General features: G+C 36.8%; 1 protein-coding gene across 1 annotated transcript in view; it reads left to right on the top strand.

Annotated features, from left to right (window-relative positions):
- The first annotated feature begins 3,802 nt into the window (after positions 1-3,802).
- The window catches only part of LOC122564229 (general transcription factor II-I-like), a 138,400-nt gene continuing 123,847 nt past the window's right edge, over positions 3,803-18,355 (top strand). Inside the window, exons 1-5 of the mRNA XM_043718927.1 lie at positions 3,803-3,925; positions 8,048-8,186; positions 12,064-12,201; positions 15,265-15,448; positions 16,672-16,700. Coding sequence (XP_043574862.1) covers positions 3,827-3,925; positions 8,048-8,186; positions 12,064-12,201; positions 15,265-15,448; positions 16,672-16,700 — 589 coding nt within the window. The 5' untranslated portion in view covers positions 3,803-3,826. The remainder of the gene's footprint in view (positions 3,926-8,047; positions 8,187-12,063; positions 12,202-15,264; positions 15,449-16,671; positions 16,701-18,355) is intronic.

Genomic DNA, 18,355 nt, shown 5'->3' with positions numbered 1-18,355 from the left:
TTCATTCATGGAGATGGAAAGTAATGCTGCTGTTGTGCTGATTCCAGGCTGCTTGACAACCATATCACATTACTAATCTATGATTTGGATGTAAGCGCTGATGATCACTTTCTGGAAGAGAAATATATAAGGATTTTGGAGAAACAACGCTAGAGTAGAAAATAGTCTGGTATTGCCCAGGGCTAGACTAAGGGAATACGGTAAGATCTCAGGTAAAGATACTCATGGAAGAAGATCCAGTAAAGTACAAGGAACTACTTGAATTCTGAAGTTATTCCGAGATGAAAAAAATGGAACATCGTGAGAGGATTAGCACATGAAGAAAGGGCACCTGCTTCATCATTAATGATGTTATTCAAGCTGGATGCATGCTGCCATCTGAACGCATTTAAATATTTTCTCAGCAAAATCAATGTTATAAAAATATAGTAAGCTCTGACTTGCATGGAACATATCTAAATATATGGTGGCATTCTGGCTGAGTGGTTAGTACTGCTGCCTCACAGCACCAGAGACCTGGGTTCGATTCCTGTCTTGGGTGTCTGTCTGTGTGGAGTTTGCATGTTCTCCCCATGTCTTGCGTGGTTTGTTCTGGTTTCCTCCAAAGATGTGCAGGTTAGGAGAACTGGCCATGCTAAATTGCCCATAGTGTTAGGTACAGTAGTCAAGGGTAAATCTAGGGGAATGTGTCTGGGTGGGTTACTTTTCGAAGGGTCTGTGTGGACTTGGGCCAAATGCCCTGTTTCCACACTGTAGGGAATCTAACGTAATCCATTTTATGAGCATAAAGAACATGCCATTCAGTGAAGTTATGGTTGACTTGACTTCCCCAGCACCCCCGCCAAAACAAAACGCACGTGTGCGCACACTATAAAATACACGAATTATTTATACCCTTGCTTATCAAGAATTTGTCCAAGGAGCCTTTATCCAAAGGTAGTGGAGCCAGTTGGCTGTTTTCTAAATTCCAGCAGATCGCGAAGTATAACCTGTCCAACCTTTTTCTTGAAATTCAGATCCCCCATTTCATGTACAAGTCTAGTCAATATCTGAATTGCTTCGATGTAATTACATCCTCCCTTAAATTAGGAAGTCAATGCTATACACATTACTCTAGATGTGGTCTCACCTGTGTCCTGTATAACTGAAGCATAACCTCCATATTTTGTATTTATTCACACGAATAAATAAGCAATAACATTCTGCTTGCTTTCCTAATTATTACTTTACCTATGTCCTAATGTTTTGGGATTCATGCACGAGGACACCCAGATCACTTTGCATCTCAGAGCACTGCATTCTCTTACCATTTAGGTAATATGCTTTTTTTTCTTGCCAAAATGAGTGATCTCGCAATCTGTCCAGGTATCCTTCTTTTGAAAATATGTTTCGCCTGTGTATTCGATCTATGTATTTATAGCATCCTCATATCCTCTTCACAACTTATTTTCCGACCGATCTTTGTCTCGTCAACAAACTTCAGCAATCATCCCTTTGTTATCAAATATAAAATATTGAGGTTCCCTGTGATACACCGTTTGTGAAAACATACCAACCAGAAAATGAATTACTCTGGCTAGTGAGTAGGAAACCATTTCCTATCCATGCTATCATGTTACTCTGTACACCGTGAGTTGTGTTCCACAATAACTTTTGTAGCATCTTATCAATGACTTTTGAAAATCTAAGTGCAATGTGATAGATAAGGTTGGTTAGCTGTAGGTACGAGTAGGCGTGTGTGTAGTGTAGACCTGGGTAAAAATTGATTACAGCACTTCCCTTGCAGTTTACCATTGCTGGAGGTAACCTGAGTGATCCCTTTTTAAGTGCATAAGATTTGTTATGCACTGAATGTACAGAAGAATGGCCCATTTAAAAATTGTACACAATCAGTTGTCTCTTGCATAGCAAACTCTGGGCTGATGTGTCTTCATGTTTACACAGCTTAAATGGAACATTGTGACTGGCTGCCCCTTTTTTTTTTAAGAAATGAAAGGCCAAGGAAAATGGGAAAGGAGTGAAAGGCAGAAAGATGACAGTATTGATTTTTAAGAAGAGTATTCTTGAAAAGAAATGATATCCTAGAGGAAGCTGTCAAAAACAGGATCTATTTGGTTAGAGTTAAGAAATAATAGAGATGCCTTTACCCATTGGATGAATTCTATAAGCCAGTAACTCATGGAAAAGATATAAAAGAGAATTTGTAGAGAAGTTACAGAACTACAGGATATATAGAGGATTCAATAATGAGACATTTTACCTGAATATTTACTGGGAAAATGTAAAGCAGCAAGAGAGAGGAAGTTTCTAAAGAGTGTTTAACAGTTTTATAACCAGTACCAACTTTGCCTGACGAGGAAGAACATGTTACTGGATCTAGTTTGGGCAATGTGGTGGGCCAAATAGTTTGTGTTAATAAGGGAACAATGATCATAATATAAGATTTAGATTAATAGTGGAAAAGGATGAGCCATGCAGAGCAAGAGTGCTTAATTGAATAAGGGCTAGTTTCAGTGAATTGAGTTTAGATTTATCCCAAGTAACTTGAAATAAAATAAAGCCAACAACTGTAGATGCCAGGAATATGAAATAGAAACAGAAATTGCTGGTGAAACTTGGCAGGTCTGACCGTTTCAATGGAATTAAAACAGAATTAATGTTTTGAATCCAGTGACTCTTTATCAGAACCCTTCTGCTGAAGAGTGACCGGATACGAAATGCTAACTCTGCTCTTTTTTCTCACAGTTGCTGGGTTTCACCAGCAATTCCTGTTTTGATTTCAGAACTTGGAATAAAAGATTGATCTGGTACACTTTTTTTTTATGCCAACAGGGTGCCTTTTTAAAGAGGAGTGTGTTTTGGTACAGTAATAGTATCTCATTAGGCTTCTAGATTATCTGTTGTACCTGCACACCAACATTTTATGAATCATGTACCATAACACACACCCCTTTACACCTTGAAATTATGCAGTTTTTCTTTAAGTCATACTTTGTTTTTAGTTTTTTCCTGTCAAAGCAAAAATTTCACATTTTGCTATATTACCCTCTTTGGTTTTTGATTTAATTTGCTCTGTTTTGTCACTTGGTCAAAGATGTTTATTATAAATTTAGTTATTTTTGAGTTGTTATATCCCCAGCTGATATTACTGGGAGAAAGTGAGGATTGCAGATGCTGGAGATAAGAGTCAGTGTGGCACTGGAAAAGCACAGGTGGTCAGGCAGCATCCGAGGAGCAGGAGAGTTGACGTTTCGAGCATAAACTCTTCATCAGGACATTGATGAATAGCTTAAGCTCTTCGTCAGGATGTAGCATATGCTTGAAATGTCAACTATCCTGCTGCTCTGATGCTGCCTGACTGGCTGTGCTTTTCTAGCGCCGCACTTTTGTTTTGATATGACTGGACAAGTCAGATTGCAGAACATATAGTAAATAAATCCCATTAATCCCAAAGTATTCCTTTATAAATCTCAAAACAAAAAAGGCTTGATTCTGAAAATCTGAAGGAAACACAGTGCTGGAGAACCGCCGCAAGTCTGGCAGCATCTGTGGAGAGAGAAATAGAGTTCATGTATTGAGCTCAGTATGACTTTAAAAATTCTGAAGAATTAAATATTAACAGTATTTAATTTTTGGCAGCATCACTTGGGAGCCAAACTGAAATTTACAGTCCCTGTTTGTGTTGAATCATTGAGCAATTAACTTTAGTGATTTACATTTTGCCTGAATTTTCTGATTTGAAATCAGCATTGAGACTTTCTTGGTTGTATGCTTATTTTAATGAATTTTTCTTTGTCTTCTCCCTCTACTCCTTCACACAGGAAACATGGCACAAGTTGGAACTTCACCAATCATACAGGAGGAGCCCTCCAGTGCTGAAAATCTTCTGGCAGTAAAATTCCTTATGTCAGCACTGGAGTCTATGGTAAATTATTTGAAATTTATAAGATTTGTTTGTTAATAAACCTGTGAATATTAACCATCTTGTGCTACATAGGCACTTTTACTTCGTGGCTCAAAGGATTTCAGTCTTGAGGAATATTTGCAAAATGTTTTTGCTCCATTTGATATAAGTCTGTAGCAGCTTTCATGCTATATCAGTGAAGGAGAAAATTCTAAATGTACATTCAGAAGGTTATGTCACTGTTCCTGCTGCTGTTGGGAAGAAAGGTCCTGTAAGTCATATTAGGGAATGCTGTTGACTGTGCAAGACTCAAATGTCAAGGTGATTTAATTCCCAGTAATGTAAAAATAAATTTGCTTCGCCTATTTGAAGCAGCCCAGGAATCTAGTGTTTGCATTATGTTTGAATATGAAAATTGAAATACTTAAGATGAATGTATATAAAACTGCATTTGGAATTGTATTTGCAATTTTGGACTTCAGCTTGTAGGAAGTGACAGTCCAACAAAGTGGAGTTCTCGAACGCTGCATCACAAATATTTAGGCAAGGATCCTACAAAATCTGTCCGAATGACTTAAACTATGTCATTCCTTCTGCCCCTCAGCTCTCAGTTGGCTAACTTTCTAGAGCAGGACAAAAACACTTTTCAAAGATACACTGAAGCACAATTGCATTAACCTTGAAGGCTGGGAAGGGGTTGCCTTTAATCGCCAAAATGCTGGCAGCTTGTCTGTCCATCTACATCACACTTTTGAGTCTCAGTGCTTTAATTCAGAATGGTGAAGAAAGAAAGTAAAGGACTCTGGATCCCTTACATCATGGGATATCCCACTTCCCCATGTGTGCAAAAATCAGCAGATAAAGAATTGGGCTGATCAGTCATGAAAATCATGGCACTAACTGAAGTTGCCATCCTTGAACTGAGGGGCAACTAATGATTACTGTCAGAAGGATGATGAGTGATTATGAAAGATTCTGAGCATAACTCTGCTCCTTCTCAAATTAGGGCTGTGGAATTGGTTTACATTAACCCAGCAGACAGATGGGACCTTGATTTGCATCTCATTTTTAAAAGATGGCATTTCTAATGATGCAGCAGTATTAGCCTGAATTTTTGCTATCAGGTTTTGAAATGGAACTTGAATCCAGAACCTTCTGACAGAAGTGAAAATGCTTCCAATATATTGTAGATGGCAGTCTTAAATTGGATTCTTTTGGCTTTCTTAATTGAGCAAGATCGGGAATATAAATTACTTTCCATTTCCATGGAGTTTGTTACAAGCATATCTTCTGGGTGTAGGTCTGGTGTGTACTGAATATTTTGATACAACAGTAATTGTTCTCATTAATTTTGTGTATTCTAATAAGATCAATATACAAATATGAAGAAATTTAGCATAGTAAGAAAACTTGCTTACACTGAGGGTCTTGAGACTGAATTACCATAAGTTAATTGAATCTGTGATTATGCCAACATTACAGAATTTATTATTGGAAAAAGTAAGAAAAACTGGTAACTGGAAACAATCAGTATGTGGACTTATGAATACTGCTCATTGGGAGGCTAAAAGTGGAGCAGCGGGGAGAAGTGCAACCTATTTGGATTGTAACTGTAATGTAATCATGACGTGATCAACTTTCTGAATTGCCCAGGGTGCTCCATTTACTGCATTTTTAGATGGTTGTGGTATTTGGATTTGTGACTTCCAAATGGGTAGATGACATATTTTCATGAATTCCTTTGAGTCAGTGAACATGGAAATTGAGGTGAATGAGCATTGATTTTGCTGCAAGTTGGATATTGATGCAAAAGTGGGCTGTCCATAGTTGTACAGTTTAAATTTTACAATCTCTTCATTTTTTTTATTGTTTGCTCACGTGTAGATCTACTGTTCCGGCAATATCTTTAGTTCATTTTTGTTTCATATGAAGATAGCATAAATTTTGAAATAAAGGGTTTCTCTGTGGGGCTGTCATTCACTATTATTCAACATATTAATAACAATTGATTGTATAAATATTACTGGAGTTGAACTATACATTTCCAGTCTGTGTAGACATTATTGCGTACAGATTCTTACATATTTGACTTTCTTGTGTTGAGAATTTTTGCTTTATAACTTATTGAATTTTATTGGCAATACCCTTTGATCTCTTGTGCCATTTCTGAGTTGCAGAAAACTCTATAAATTCATTTTATGGTATACTTAGAGGACCTGTTTAGGAAAACCTGATTGTAGACTATTTGGACCTTTTTTTTTCAGCCTGTTCTGCTGTATCGTTATATCAGTAGCCAATCTGTCCCTAAATCTCATTTGTCTGCCTTTTATTTGTATCCCCCTAATTACTTGCCTTGACCTGAAGTAATTTTATTTGACCAAATCTCAATAACTTTTTTGAGGAGGAGAGAATTCCAGATTTCCATAAGACCATAAGACATAGGAGTGGAAGTAAGGCCATTCGGCCCATCGAGTCCACTCCGCCATTCAATCATGGCTGATGCGCATTTCAGCTCCACTTACCAGCGTTCTCCCCGTAGCCCTTAATTCCTCTAGACAACAAGAATCTATCAATCTCGGCCTTGAAGACATTTAGCGTCCCGGCTTCCACTGCACTCCATGGCAATGAATTCCACAGGCCCACCACTCTCTGGCTGAAGAAATGTCTCCGCATTTCTGTTCTGAAATGACCCCCTCTAATTCTAAGGCTGTGTCCACGGGTCCTAGTCTCCTCGTCTAACGGAAACAATTTCCTAGCATCCACCTTTTCCAAGCCATGTATTAATTTGTACGTCTCTATTAAGTCTCCCCTTAATCTTCTAAACTCCAACGAATACAATCCCAGTATCCTCAGCCGTTCCTCATATGTTAGACCTGTCATTCCAGGGCTCATCCGTGTGAATCTCCGCTGGACACGTTCCAGTGCCAGTATGTCCTTCCTGAGGTGTGGGGACCAAAGCTGGACAAAGTACTCCAAATGGGGCCTAATGGGGCCTAACCAGAGCTTTATAAAGTCTTAATAGTACATCTCTGCTTTTATATTCCAACCCTCTTGAGATTTCCTGTGTGTACAAAAGCACAATTTCATATCTTACTGGTCTAGCTCCAATTTTAAAATGTATTCCTCGTTTTGGATTCCCTTAGCAGCAGAAGTAGTCTCTGTGTCAATCTTATCAAGAACCCTTTATTAGCAAATGAATCAAGATCAAGTTTATGCAACTTTTAAAAACTTCTATCTTTTAAATCCAACCGCAGTGCCAGTGTTTTTGTTTGCTGTTATAAACAGTATTCCTGCAGATGATATTTGACCAGCGTTTTGTGTAACTGAAGTATCACTTCAATTTCAATCTTTTTGATAGTGGTGATAGGCAGCTTTCCATTGGCATTGTTTTGGTTTGAAAACTGGCTTTAAATAGTCTGTGCACATGGAAATCTTGAGCAGCAGGTGTTAACTTGAAATGTTTGTAAAAAGTTATCTTTATTAGATTCACAATGAGTGATGTCATACTTCTGCATCAAGCTCCCATTTGCTATTTTTTTTCACTTGCTATTTGGCTTATGTGCATTTATAGTGTCTGTCCTCATCTGTACAATTCATAATTTAGTGTTAATTGCACATTTTGAGTCTATTTCTTTATTCAAGTTTGAATTAATATGATGTTAAGCTTAGACATAGTTCTGAGCTTTCTGTTGAGCTTCAGAGCTTTTTGCATTTTGTGAAATTACAATTTTTTTTTGTGTGTGACCAGTATAATTTAACCGTGTCAAGTGCAAGGCACGTTATGCAAATATTGATGATTTTCGCAGTATATTAGAAGGCATACTATTCTATAAAAATGTTGGGTTAAATCACCTTTTCAAAAGTTCTTCTGGGCCTATGAGTCAAATAAACAAATTCTAGGTGCACTCATTCAAACATTCAGTACTTAAGGTTGTTGATTAAATACTGAACATGAGAAGTAAGAGTTTATAGACAATCTATTCCTGAATTTGAAGCTTTTTAATTCTTTTGTGTTATATTTGAAAAAGCCTAACTCAAATTCATGTTGGAGCGATTTTATAGGTGGTGTTTCATTTAAGAGTACTTGAATACACTTTTCTGTTATGGCTGAAAATGTTCACTTAATTGATGTTTCCTCTTCAGTGCCAGGAAATTGCAAAGTCAAAAGCTGAAGTGGCTTGTATTGCTGTGTATGAGAAAGATATATTTGTCGTGGGGACCGAGCGAGGAAGATCTTTCATTGGAAGCCGAAAGGATTTTCAAACTGATTTTGTCAAATACTGTAAGTTAGTTAGTGCGCTCGCTTATTTTATAGTTTTAAGTGTCAGGTTAACCTTGCTGTGATTTCAAAGATTAATGAAAAGGAGTTTTAGCAACCTTGGTTTCTGTGACTGTATCTTGAATTTGAGATTTCTATAGGACTCTTAATGTGAAACAGTTTTTAAACCTGAAGTTTTTTCACAACACTCATGCCGAGTTAGTCAGTGAATTGTAATTGTGACACAGACTGGTCCACTTCTGTTTGTCATTTATATAAATGATTTTGATGAGCATTCAGGAGGTATGGTTAGTAAGTTTGCAGGTGACACCAACATTGGCATAGTGGACAGTGAAGAAGGTTATCTAAGATTACAAAGAGACTTTTGATCAATTGGGTCATTGGGCTGAAGCATGGCGGGTGGAATTTAACTTGGATAAATGAGAGAGATTGCATTTTGGTAATCCAAACAAGGACAGGACTTGAACAATTAATGGTAAGGCCCTGGATAGTGTTCTTGAACAGAGAGACCTCCGGGTTTAGGTACATAATTTTTAAAAATTTGTCACTGGTAGGTGGGTTGGTTAAGAGAGCATTTAGCACACTGACTTTGCTGAGACCTTGAGTATAAAAGCTGCTAAGTCATTTTAGCGTTGTACAGGACATTAGTGAGGCCTCTTCTGGAGTACTTGTCACCTTTTTGTAGGAAGGATATTATTAAACTAGCGAGTTGAAAAAAGATGTAGAAGGATGTTGCTGGATATCAAGGACACAAAAATAGACTGGAAAGGCTGGGACTTTATTCACTGGAGGTTATGGGGTGATCTTTAGAGGTTTCTAAAATCTTGAAGGGGTATAAATAATATGAATAGCAAAGGTCTTTTTCTTAGGTTGGGAGAGTTCAAAATTAGGGGACATATTTTTAAGGCAAGAGGAGAAAGGCAACCTTTTCCAGAGAGTGGTTTGAGTGGGGAATGAGCTCCCAGATGAAGTGGTGAATGCAGCACAGTTACAACCTTTTTTAAAAAGACGTTTTGGATGAGATCATGAACAGCAAAGGTTTGGAGAGATATGGGCCAAATGCAAACAAGTAAGATTAGTTTGGGACTGGTTGGACTGAAGGTTACATTTCCATGCTGTATGACCGACTCCATGACAATATTGTGTACTGATCCACCTGCTTAAGAAATAGTTTAGAAATATTAAGAATCAAAGAAAAATATTACATGGGAATTATTTTTCCTAAAGTACTATTTAGGAAACACAGGAAGGCTTTTTTGTGTAGATTTGCATTAAATCACAAACTCTCCCATTCTTGTGTCTCTGTCTCCTCTTGGCTGTTCTCTTGGTCTGTGTTTCTGTCTCTGTTGAAAAAGTGGACTTGAATTAGTGTGGGAATGTCACTTATTTGCCCATCCTTGCTCTCCTTGAGGTAATGGTTGGGAATTTCTGTCACAGTAGTGATCAGGAAAGATGATAACAGTATCCTAAATCATTGTTGTGTTAACTCAGAATTGATGATACAATGATCTTGCTGATCTTGTCTAGTCAAGGTTGGTGAATTAGATTCCCTTGACATTCATTTAAGGAATATAGCAATATTCAGGTTTATAAAAGACTATTGCAGTTAACCTGGTTGGTCTCAGTAAGTTCGAAATACTGAACATTTGTAAAGAAATTAAAAGAAACAATATTTTGTGTTGACTTAGAATTGTAGAAAAATAAATTGTACATTTTAATTTCTGAAATTTTTGAATAGTGTTAACTTACTACTTCGAGCAATTCACAATCTCGAAATTGTAAACCAGGACTAAATAGAAAATACTATAAAGGATCGCATGTCTGGCAGTATTTGAGGAGAGTGAAAAAGTAGTGACCTTTTTTCTCGGTTGATTACATGGGTAGAATGATTCTATCAACTGCAGGAGAATAAAATTCTATAACTCCTGTTACAATAAGCAAGTGTTACAGAAAGTGGGAGATGGTATACTTTCCATATGGCGACTATTTGGTATTGCTTTGAGATTAATGGTCTGCACTGCAGTGGAAATGGTGGACCCATTTGTTTCTGTGATTTAATGTCTTGTTATCCTTGGTTCCAATCGATTTTGGATTGCAAAGTGTATTTTTGAATAAAAAATTGCCTTTTTAATGTCAGGGCTTGTATGTGCTGCAAGTGCACCCCCTGTAGTTACATCAGTGACAAACATATTTTTTTTTCTGTTCACCAGTTGCTGTGTTTACATTGTTGCAATAAATTGCTTTTGTACATGGAATACAAAAGTGTAAAATGCATTCTGTCCAATTTTTGGTAAGATAGTACAGGCATTGTGGTATACATAAAGTTTCTATGTTCATGAAATGTTATTTCACAGATCAAAGATCATCCATTACACTATCGTTTTGCATTTTTAATTTAAAACTATGCTCTTGCATCTCAAAAATACAGAAGAAATACTTTTAATTTCATTGGGGAGCAAAGGAAGGAGATAAAGACAAAGTGAGAGTTTGGAATCAAGAAGGAATTGCATTAGTGATAAAAGGTCTCGTTTTCTAATTCAATAAAGAAACAGTAATTGCTTCAATTCCAGGTCTTGTGGTTTATAATTTTTTTAAAAAATCCTTTAAATTTAATTAAATGTTGTAGTTATCTAATGTAAAACCACATTGAGACTAAAATAATTCTCCACTGGTGTGTATGTTCTGTACTAATAAGAATTTAAGTATACTGAATGTCAGAACCTTAGAAGCCCAAAAGTGGGTTCTCTGATCATTGCAGGATGACCCTGCACATTTCTCCTTCAGCTCAGATTGCAGATTAAATGCTGGGTCATATAACAAGGTATTCTTCTACTGCAAACTGTCGAGCCACTGGAATAAACAAAATCCAGTTGAAAGTGTAGCTGTTTACTTTTGAATTATTGGTAAATTTAAAATTGAATTGTCAGGAGTGAATTCTGCCTATTGATTTTCAATTAGTTGCAAAATTATTCACTTGTTTAGAGTACAATATCATTGACATAAATTCTGATAGTAATCTGTGTGTGCATCATGAGCTGAATTATAATGTCATACAGCAAGAAAACAGACACTTTAGTCTAATTTGTCCATGCTGACCCAAGTTTCCCAAATTAAACTAGTCACACTTGCCTGTGTTTGGTCCATATCCCTCCACCTTTCCTATTCACATGCCTGTCCAAATATCTTTTAAATGTTGTAAATGGTACCTGCATCTACCACTTTCTCTGGCAATTCATTCTACATAAGCACCACCCTCTGTGGAAATATTTGCCCTTCAGGTTCCTTTTGAATCTTTCTCCTCTCATCTTGAAACATATGTCCTCTGGTTTTGAACTACCCCACCTCAGAAAAGATCTTTGCCATCCACCTTATCTATGCCCCTCACGATTTTATAAGCCTCTATAAGGTCACCCTTCATCCTCCAATGCTCATGTGAAACAAACCCCAGCCTATTCAGATTAGATTAAATTAGATTCCCTACAGTGTGGAAACAAGCCCTTCGCCCCAACCAGTCCACACCGATCCTTCGAAAAGTAAGCAACCAAGACCCATTTCTCTCTGACTAATCTACTCACCACTATGGGCAATTTGACCACTGTTATCCATGCCCATATCCCAAGGAAGAATTAAAAAGAACCATTTTCCAACCATTGGGCAGCTTATGCTTTTATAACATTTGGGATGCTTGGAAAAAAAATGTATAAAAATATATATAAGTAGTTCGAATAAATACTAATGGGGGAGCATTTTAGTCCTAAATGTGGTTTGTACCAGATAATCAGTCTTTAAGTTAAAAGATTATTTGGTATACCAGGTCTAAAATATGTTTGGCCTGAAAAATTGCCTTGCTTAATTTTAAAGAATTATGATTTAATTTCAGGTGTGGCTGAGGAGCAAAAGGCAGCAGAAAAACTCAGAAATGAAGATGTTCTTTGTGTGACACCAGTTGCATTGGATAATAAGACTGACATTGGAACAAAAAGAAAATCAGTTGAGGAGCTGTTCTCTTCACTGTATGGTACCGTCATGTTTCACACTACCTATGGGGACAAACTACTGTTGATATTCTATGATTTTTTTTTTGTTAACATTGTTTAGTTGAATGCAGTCACTATTTACATTTCAAGGGGAAGACTATACTTTTGTGTCTCAAACTCACCAGTAACCTTACAGTACTGGTAAACGATAACATAGATTCTGTTACTTGAAGATTGCGACTAATCAATACAAGCTACTGGTGAGCCCTGCAAACACACCCACCCTGAGTATTCAACATGTGGAGTGCGCACTCCTAGTTGCTGCTTGTTTTATATTCTCTTTCAGTGATGATGGAATATATATTATCTGCATATTCTCAGAGTAATGTCAACCTGATTTCACCATTTGTATCTTGCATTACAATTGATGAAAAAATGATAAATTCAAATAAAGAGAGATTTCATTCTTAAATATTTGTTTCCAACAAAGGTACATCTTGCACAACTTATGGACCCACACCAATTCCTGCAACTATAATATGTATACTTTCTAATTCTGACTGGTATGTACAATTTCTCACTTTTGCCACTCCCAAAAATTTGGCCACTACTTTGCGTTCACTTGATGCCTTTTTGTGTCAGTGGCCCCTACAGATATTGTCACCTGAACACACTTTTGCAGGTTCTCCTTATGTAGGTTCATAATAGCTTTCGCACAGATTCCCTGGAGACTTTGTTATATAACTTCCCTAATAAATCCTGTTAAACAGACTGGTTGGCTTGGCAAAATTGAAGTTGCAGCAGCAAAATATTTTGCTTCACAATTCCTGCTCTACCACTGTTTTTGGCTTTCTATCCAATATTACATGCATAAAACTTGGAAATACATCTCATTCACCTTGACCCTTGTCTGGTCATATAGCTTTAGCTGTTGCTTTCCTTTTAGATATTGCTTCCAGGTCAAGGAATGCCAAGGCATATTGATACAAACTATTTCTTTTAAGAAAATTACAACTGGTGTTCTAAAATTGATGTGAACTTTTTAAAAGTCCTTTTCCAAGTACAGATATCAAAGAAATTGCATGTCTTCCAACAATGCTGATCTAGTTCAACAATTATGATAATGAGCAAACCAGACAGGCTTGATTACAAATGATGTGTGACCATGACTTCAGGTGATTCTGCAAGCTATTTAATAGTTAATATCACGTGAAACTAAATTAATGGTTATGTACTCCATATGCCTATCCAGTGGTGGGATCTCTCTAGCTAATTCAAAGTCATGGTTCCAGTGTTTCTAATGGATCTGGATCAGATTACACCCCACCTGTGTTTGTATACAATAGATTATTAAGACAGTATAAAACAGAACTGTGGATGTTGGCAATCTGAAACAAAAACAAATTGCACATGAAACTCAGGAGGTCTGACAACATCTATGTGGAGAAGGCAGAGTTAATATTTTGAGTTCAGTGATTCTTATTCAGGCTTACTTGATTCCATCTGGAAAGAATTCCCAAAAATTAAGTTTAAGTTGTGTCTTTCTCTGTACAATTATAAAGTTAAATGTTTTTAATTTTCCTTTTGCTGCTTCCAAAGGTTTCTCCCTTCTGACAAATAGATATTCAACAAAATGCTTAATGCTCGATTCAGACAGCAGCTCCAGAGAGAAAATTTTCAATATCGATCTGGACTGTTAATTCTGTTTCTCCACAGAGCTGCTAAACTTAGAGTTTCGAGTATTTTATAATTACATAAGTTACCATGGTGGGGTGGGGGTGGGGGGAAAGCGTGGTATTGATCAGACATTGTGGACGAGTTAATCAAATTCAAGTTATCCGGTCTCTGATCAGTACATATTGGCCAATTTCCCCTTTTTAAATTAACTTGTTATTGTAGTGTCATTTTGATGTATGCTTTATTTTCTTATTTGAAGAATGTAATGCATTTTTAAAAGTAAAATTGTTTTGAAGCCAATTGGTTCATTGTAGCTCACTACTTTAGAAAATGAGTCCCTGGTAACAGCTTCACTGTTTTGACTGTGCCCTGATATTTGCCTTGACAGCTGTGTTTGGTGGATTATTTTGAGTAAAATGTAAGTTATAAATAGACTTGCCCATTCAATTAGTTTCTAAATGAAAACTGAATTATTTGCAAGTCAGAATTGCAAATTGCTACAGTATTAAGAAATGCATCATTTTGCTTGTACAGATGATGAAATGACATAATTCAGTATGCTGTTGGCAACAAGTAGGGGGTAAGGAGTACCCATGAATATTCTTTTCAAAGTGAAAAGTGTTATCCGTTTGCTACTTATGGACCAACAGGGAATCACTATATTAAAATTGCAAGCATGGAGAACAGCATATGTAAATTGTGGATCTCCAATTCATGCTACATTCCCAGCTTATAAAGGCAATATAACAATGCCATTGTTTTTTGAGCTAAAGCTTTTCCTAATTGATATGGAGTTTTTCTGGTATTCACATCTACATGTATCTCTGGGCATTTATTGTGGAGTTTGCTTTCTTTTTGCAGTTTTATCGTTATTTATCTATTGGAAACTTTTCGGTCACAATTTAAGTAAAGCTTTTTTCTTGTAATGCCCGTTATTATTCTACCTTGGTTGGTTTGCATTTATTTGAGGTAAAGCTGTATTTTAAAATTACACACAATTTACAGTGGTGGGGGGCGTAAACAGTGGTATTGATCAGACATTGTGGATGGGTTAATCAAATTCAAATTATCCAAGGTAAAGTTGGATGCAGTCTCTAATCATTGCTCACTTTATGCACCCCATTCCCAGGGATTGGCTCGTTCTCTTGGATGATGTTAAGATGTGTAGGCAAGCAGTTTGTTAGTAAGATACATAAGTTGTTACTTGCTGGATTGTCAGGCATTTTCTAAAAACTGAAGAAAGCTACTTTTTTCTGTTTATTGGATCCAAAATTATGAAGACTTATATTTTGACCCGGAAGTACCGTCAATCCAGGATTTTGGTGTCTAAGAATATCATGGTTTCAGCATCTGTCAATTTGATAACTGCATCTCTTAAAGAAATTTTAAAGCTATTGTTACACTGTCTCCATTATATCTAATTTCAGGTAAAGCTCTTGGGAAACCTACTCCAAGCCCTGTGCCATATGATAAGATCTTGAAGGACCCAGCCGCTGTTGTAATACAAGGACTGCCTGATGGCGTGTGTTTTAAGCACCCTTCATGTTATGACAGTGTGACACTAAAAAAGATTTTGGAGCAAAAGTCACAGCTTGCATTTGTAATAAAAAGGTAACCATTTCCCTCAATCTTAAATGCAAGTTTCACTTTCTACAACAAGTATAAATATTCAGCTGTAAGGTTTAATGACGTCATCCTCATTATGAATGTTGCTGCAAAACAGTACATGTCACACGAAACTAAGAAAAAAATAACTTTGTATACGAAGCTGCAATGAGATTATACTCTAAATGGTGTATAACTACTGCAATTTGAAATAAGGTGGGTGGCTGACCAGCCACAAATGCAAATAAATCTTTGATTTTGTTTACCTGACTTCTGACAAATACAAGTTGAGCATTGAGGTCATTTAATTCTTTGCATTGATGTCAGTTCTTGTTAGTTAACTGAAAAAGGTACTATTGATGTGACACACTAGGTTTATAAATAAATCCGGCATTACTTGAAGCTGCTTCATGAACATTTTATCTTGGACTATTCATCTTGTGATCATTGGTAGGTTTAGAATAAGCGTCTTTCTGTGTTTGGACCACCTCCTGTTTGGTGCTTTGTGGTAAAATGGAGGCAAATGACTAATAAAGTTTAAAGGATTCCAAAAGAGTCCTATTTGCAGAATTATTCCTTGAACTGCCTTTTATTTTTGCAACAAAGTATTTCCGAGTACTCTATTCACAAATAGTAGCAAATGATTCAGGGTATCCAGATGATTTTTCTACAGCAGAGAATATTTTCTGAGAAAAAGACCTTAATAAGGTGGTGCAAGGCAACTTCAGTAGAGGATCTTGTTTGTTTGTTAATTGTAACTGGAAATTTCTCACACTGAAAACAAATTAATTTTGGGCAGATTTAACCTGCCCAATATGGAAGTGATGAATACAGCACTTAATATTAACACCAGAATTGCTTTCTTGAAAAAACAATTTTGGCAGAGAGGGGTAACTTGGGTTTGCTTCAAAGGCCAGTGTGTGTAAAGACTTCTATCTAAGCGAATCCTTTAGTGAGTAACATGGTAGTTATTATACAATAATGAATACACTCTTATTCACTTTTATAGGAAACTTGTGCTGCCAACATATAAGAATATAAGCTGTGCAATTAGTTGTCCTGTTCATTGAGTTCACTTTGCCCGTTAATAAGAAACCTTTCTGTGAACCTTTATAATTATACTAAATGTCTATATATGCATGTATTACATGGGGATATTAAACATTTGTGAACTTCTGTGATTTTACTTGACTACAAGTACAATGCAATCACTTTATCTTTTAATCCAGGCCATTTCAGGATGCTGCCATTCATCGTGGTAAGTTACTTTTATGGTCTATAATATAGTATTCTAATGTGTAATTTTTAAAATCAAAATTGCACCATGTTTACATGTTAATGTGCAAGTAGGTTCTAAGTTTCTCAAGTTATGCTCAAATGTATTACAAAAAAGTCTTTCCACAAGATGTTTTAATGATCCATTTCGCAATTCAGTCCACAGAAAAACACTTCAAATTTTGTAGGAAATCATTGACTTGTACAAGTTAAAGGGTTTTCATAGAATCTTTTCCAAAATAATATGTAATATAGAAAATGATTCCTTCTAGGAGGTAATGTGGGGGATTAAGAAACTTAAATAATATGCCAGTTAAAGTTAAGTAAGTACATGGGGTAATTGATTGAAAAATCACTATAGCAAATATGTGACATGGTGGGAGTGGAGTCAGGAGATGGTTTTTCTCTGAATCACTCAATTCCAAATGAATGTAACAAAGGGCCATGGATGCTGGAGATCTGAAAGACACAAAAAACTGAATATGCTGGAGAAACTCAGCAGGTCTGGCAGAATCTATGGAGAAGGAACAATTCAACATTTAGAGTCCAGGGACCCTTCAGAGGGGTATCACGAAAGGCCACTGGACTTGTAAAATGAACTGTTTGCTCTCCACAGATGCTGCCAATCCTGCAGAGTTTCTCCAGCAATTTGTTTTTGTAATTCTAAGTAAAGGTGGGCTTTGGATTCTTTCTTCACGTGACTCTCAAGTTATAAAATGATAGCAGAGGATGGCTGCCTAAAGGTGAAAATGGGAAACTAAGGGAAGAGCAATTCAGTAACTGACCTCAGTGGAAAATTGCAGAAAGCGTGGAAAGATGTTGTGAAACTTGAAAGGGTTAAAAAAAATATTACAATGATGTTGCCAGGGTTGGAGGGTCTGAGCTATAGGGAGAGGCTGAATAGGTTGGGGCTGTTTTCTCTGGAGTGTCGGAGGCTGAGGGGTGACTTCATAGAGGGTTATAAAATCACGAGGGCCATGGTCAGGATAATAGACAAGGTCTTTTCGCTGGGGTGGGGGAATCCAGAACTAGAGGGCTTAGGTTTAGGGTGAGAGGGGAAAAATACAAAAAGGAATGTAAAGGGCAACTTTTTCATACTGAGGATGATGCGTGTATGGAATGAGCTGCCAGAGGAAGTGGTGGAGTCAGGTACAATTACAACTTTAAAAGGCACCTGGATGGGTATTTGTATAGGAAGGGTTTGGAAGGATATGGGCCAAGTGCTGACAAATAGGACTAGGTTAGGTTGGGATATCTGGTTGGCATGGACAGGTTGGGCCGAAGGGTCTGCTTCTGTACTGTGCATCTCTGATTCTGTGTAAAGGGAAGGATTACGTCTTGATGTTTTCTGAGTCTGAATGATAAAGCAAGTAGAAGAATGAAGTGGATATGTTGGTTACATCACTACTAAGGTGAAATCTTGGCAGTCTTGCTTCCGAATAAAAGTAAATCAGAAGCAAAGTGTTGAGAGTTGGATGCCCATCAGTTCCATACTAAGTTTAGGTTTGGATCTTCTGATAGGTCTCCTGGATGTCATTTTCAAGAAATATGATTTATTAGATGTTTACATGGCGTGCTCAGACTGATAACTTTGTCTTTAAAAATTTTGATGTAGATTTGTTCACTGAGCTGGAAGGT

The sequence above is a fragment of the Chiloscyllium plagiosum genome, chromosome 28, assembly GCF_004010195.1.
Source record: "Chiloscyllium plagiosum isolate BGI_BamShark_2017 chromosome 28, ASM401019v2, whole genome shotgun sequence".
Lineage (NCBI taxonomy): Eukaryota > Metazoa > Chordata > Chondrichthyes > Orectolobiformes > Hemiscylliidae > Chiloscyllium > Chiloscyllium plagiosum.
Note: the sequence above shows the minus strand (reverse complement) of the source record. Positions and strands in the feature narration are given on the sequence as shown.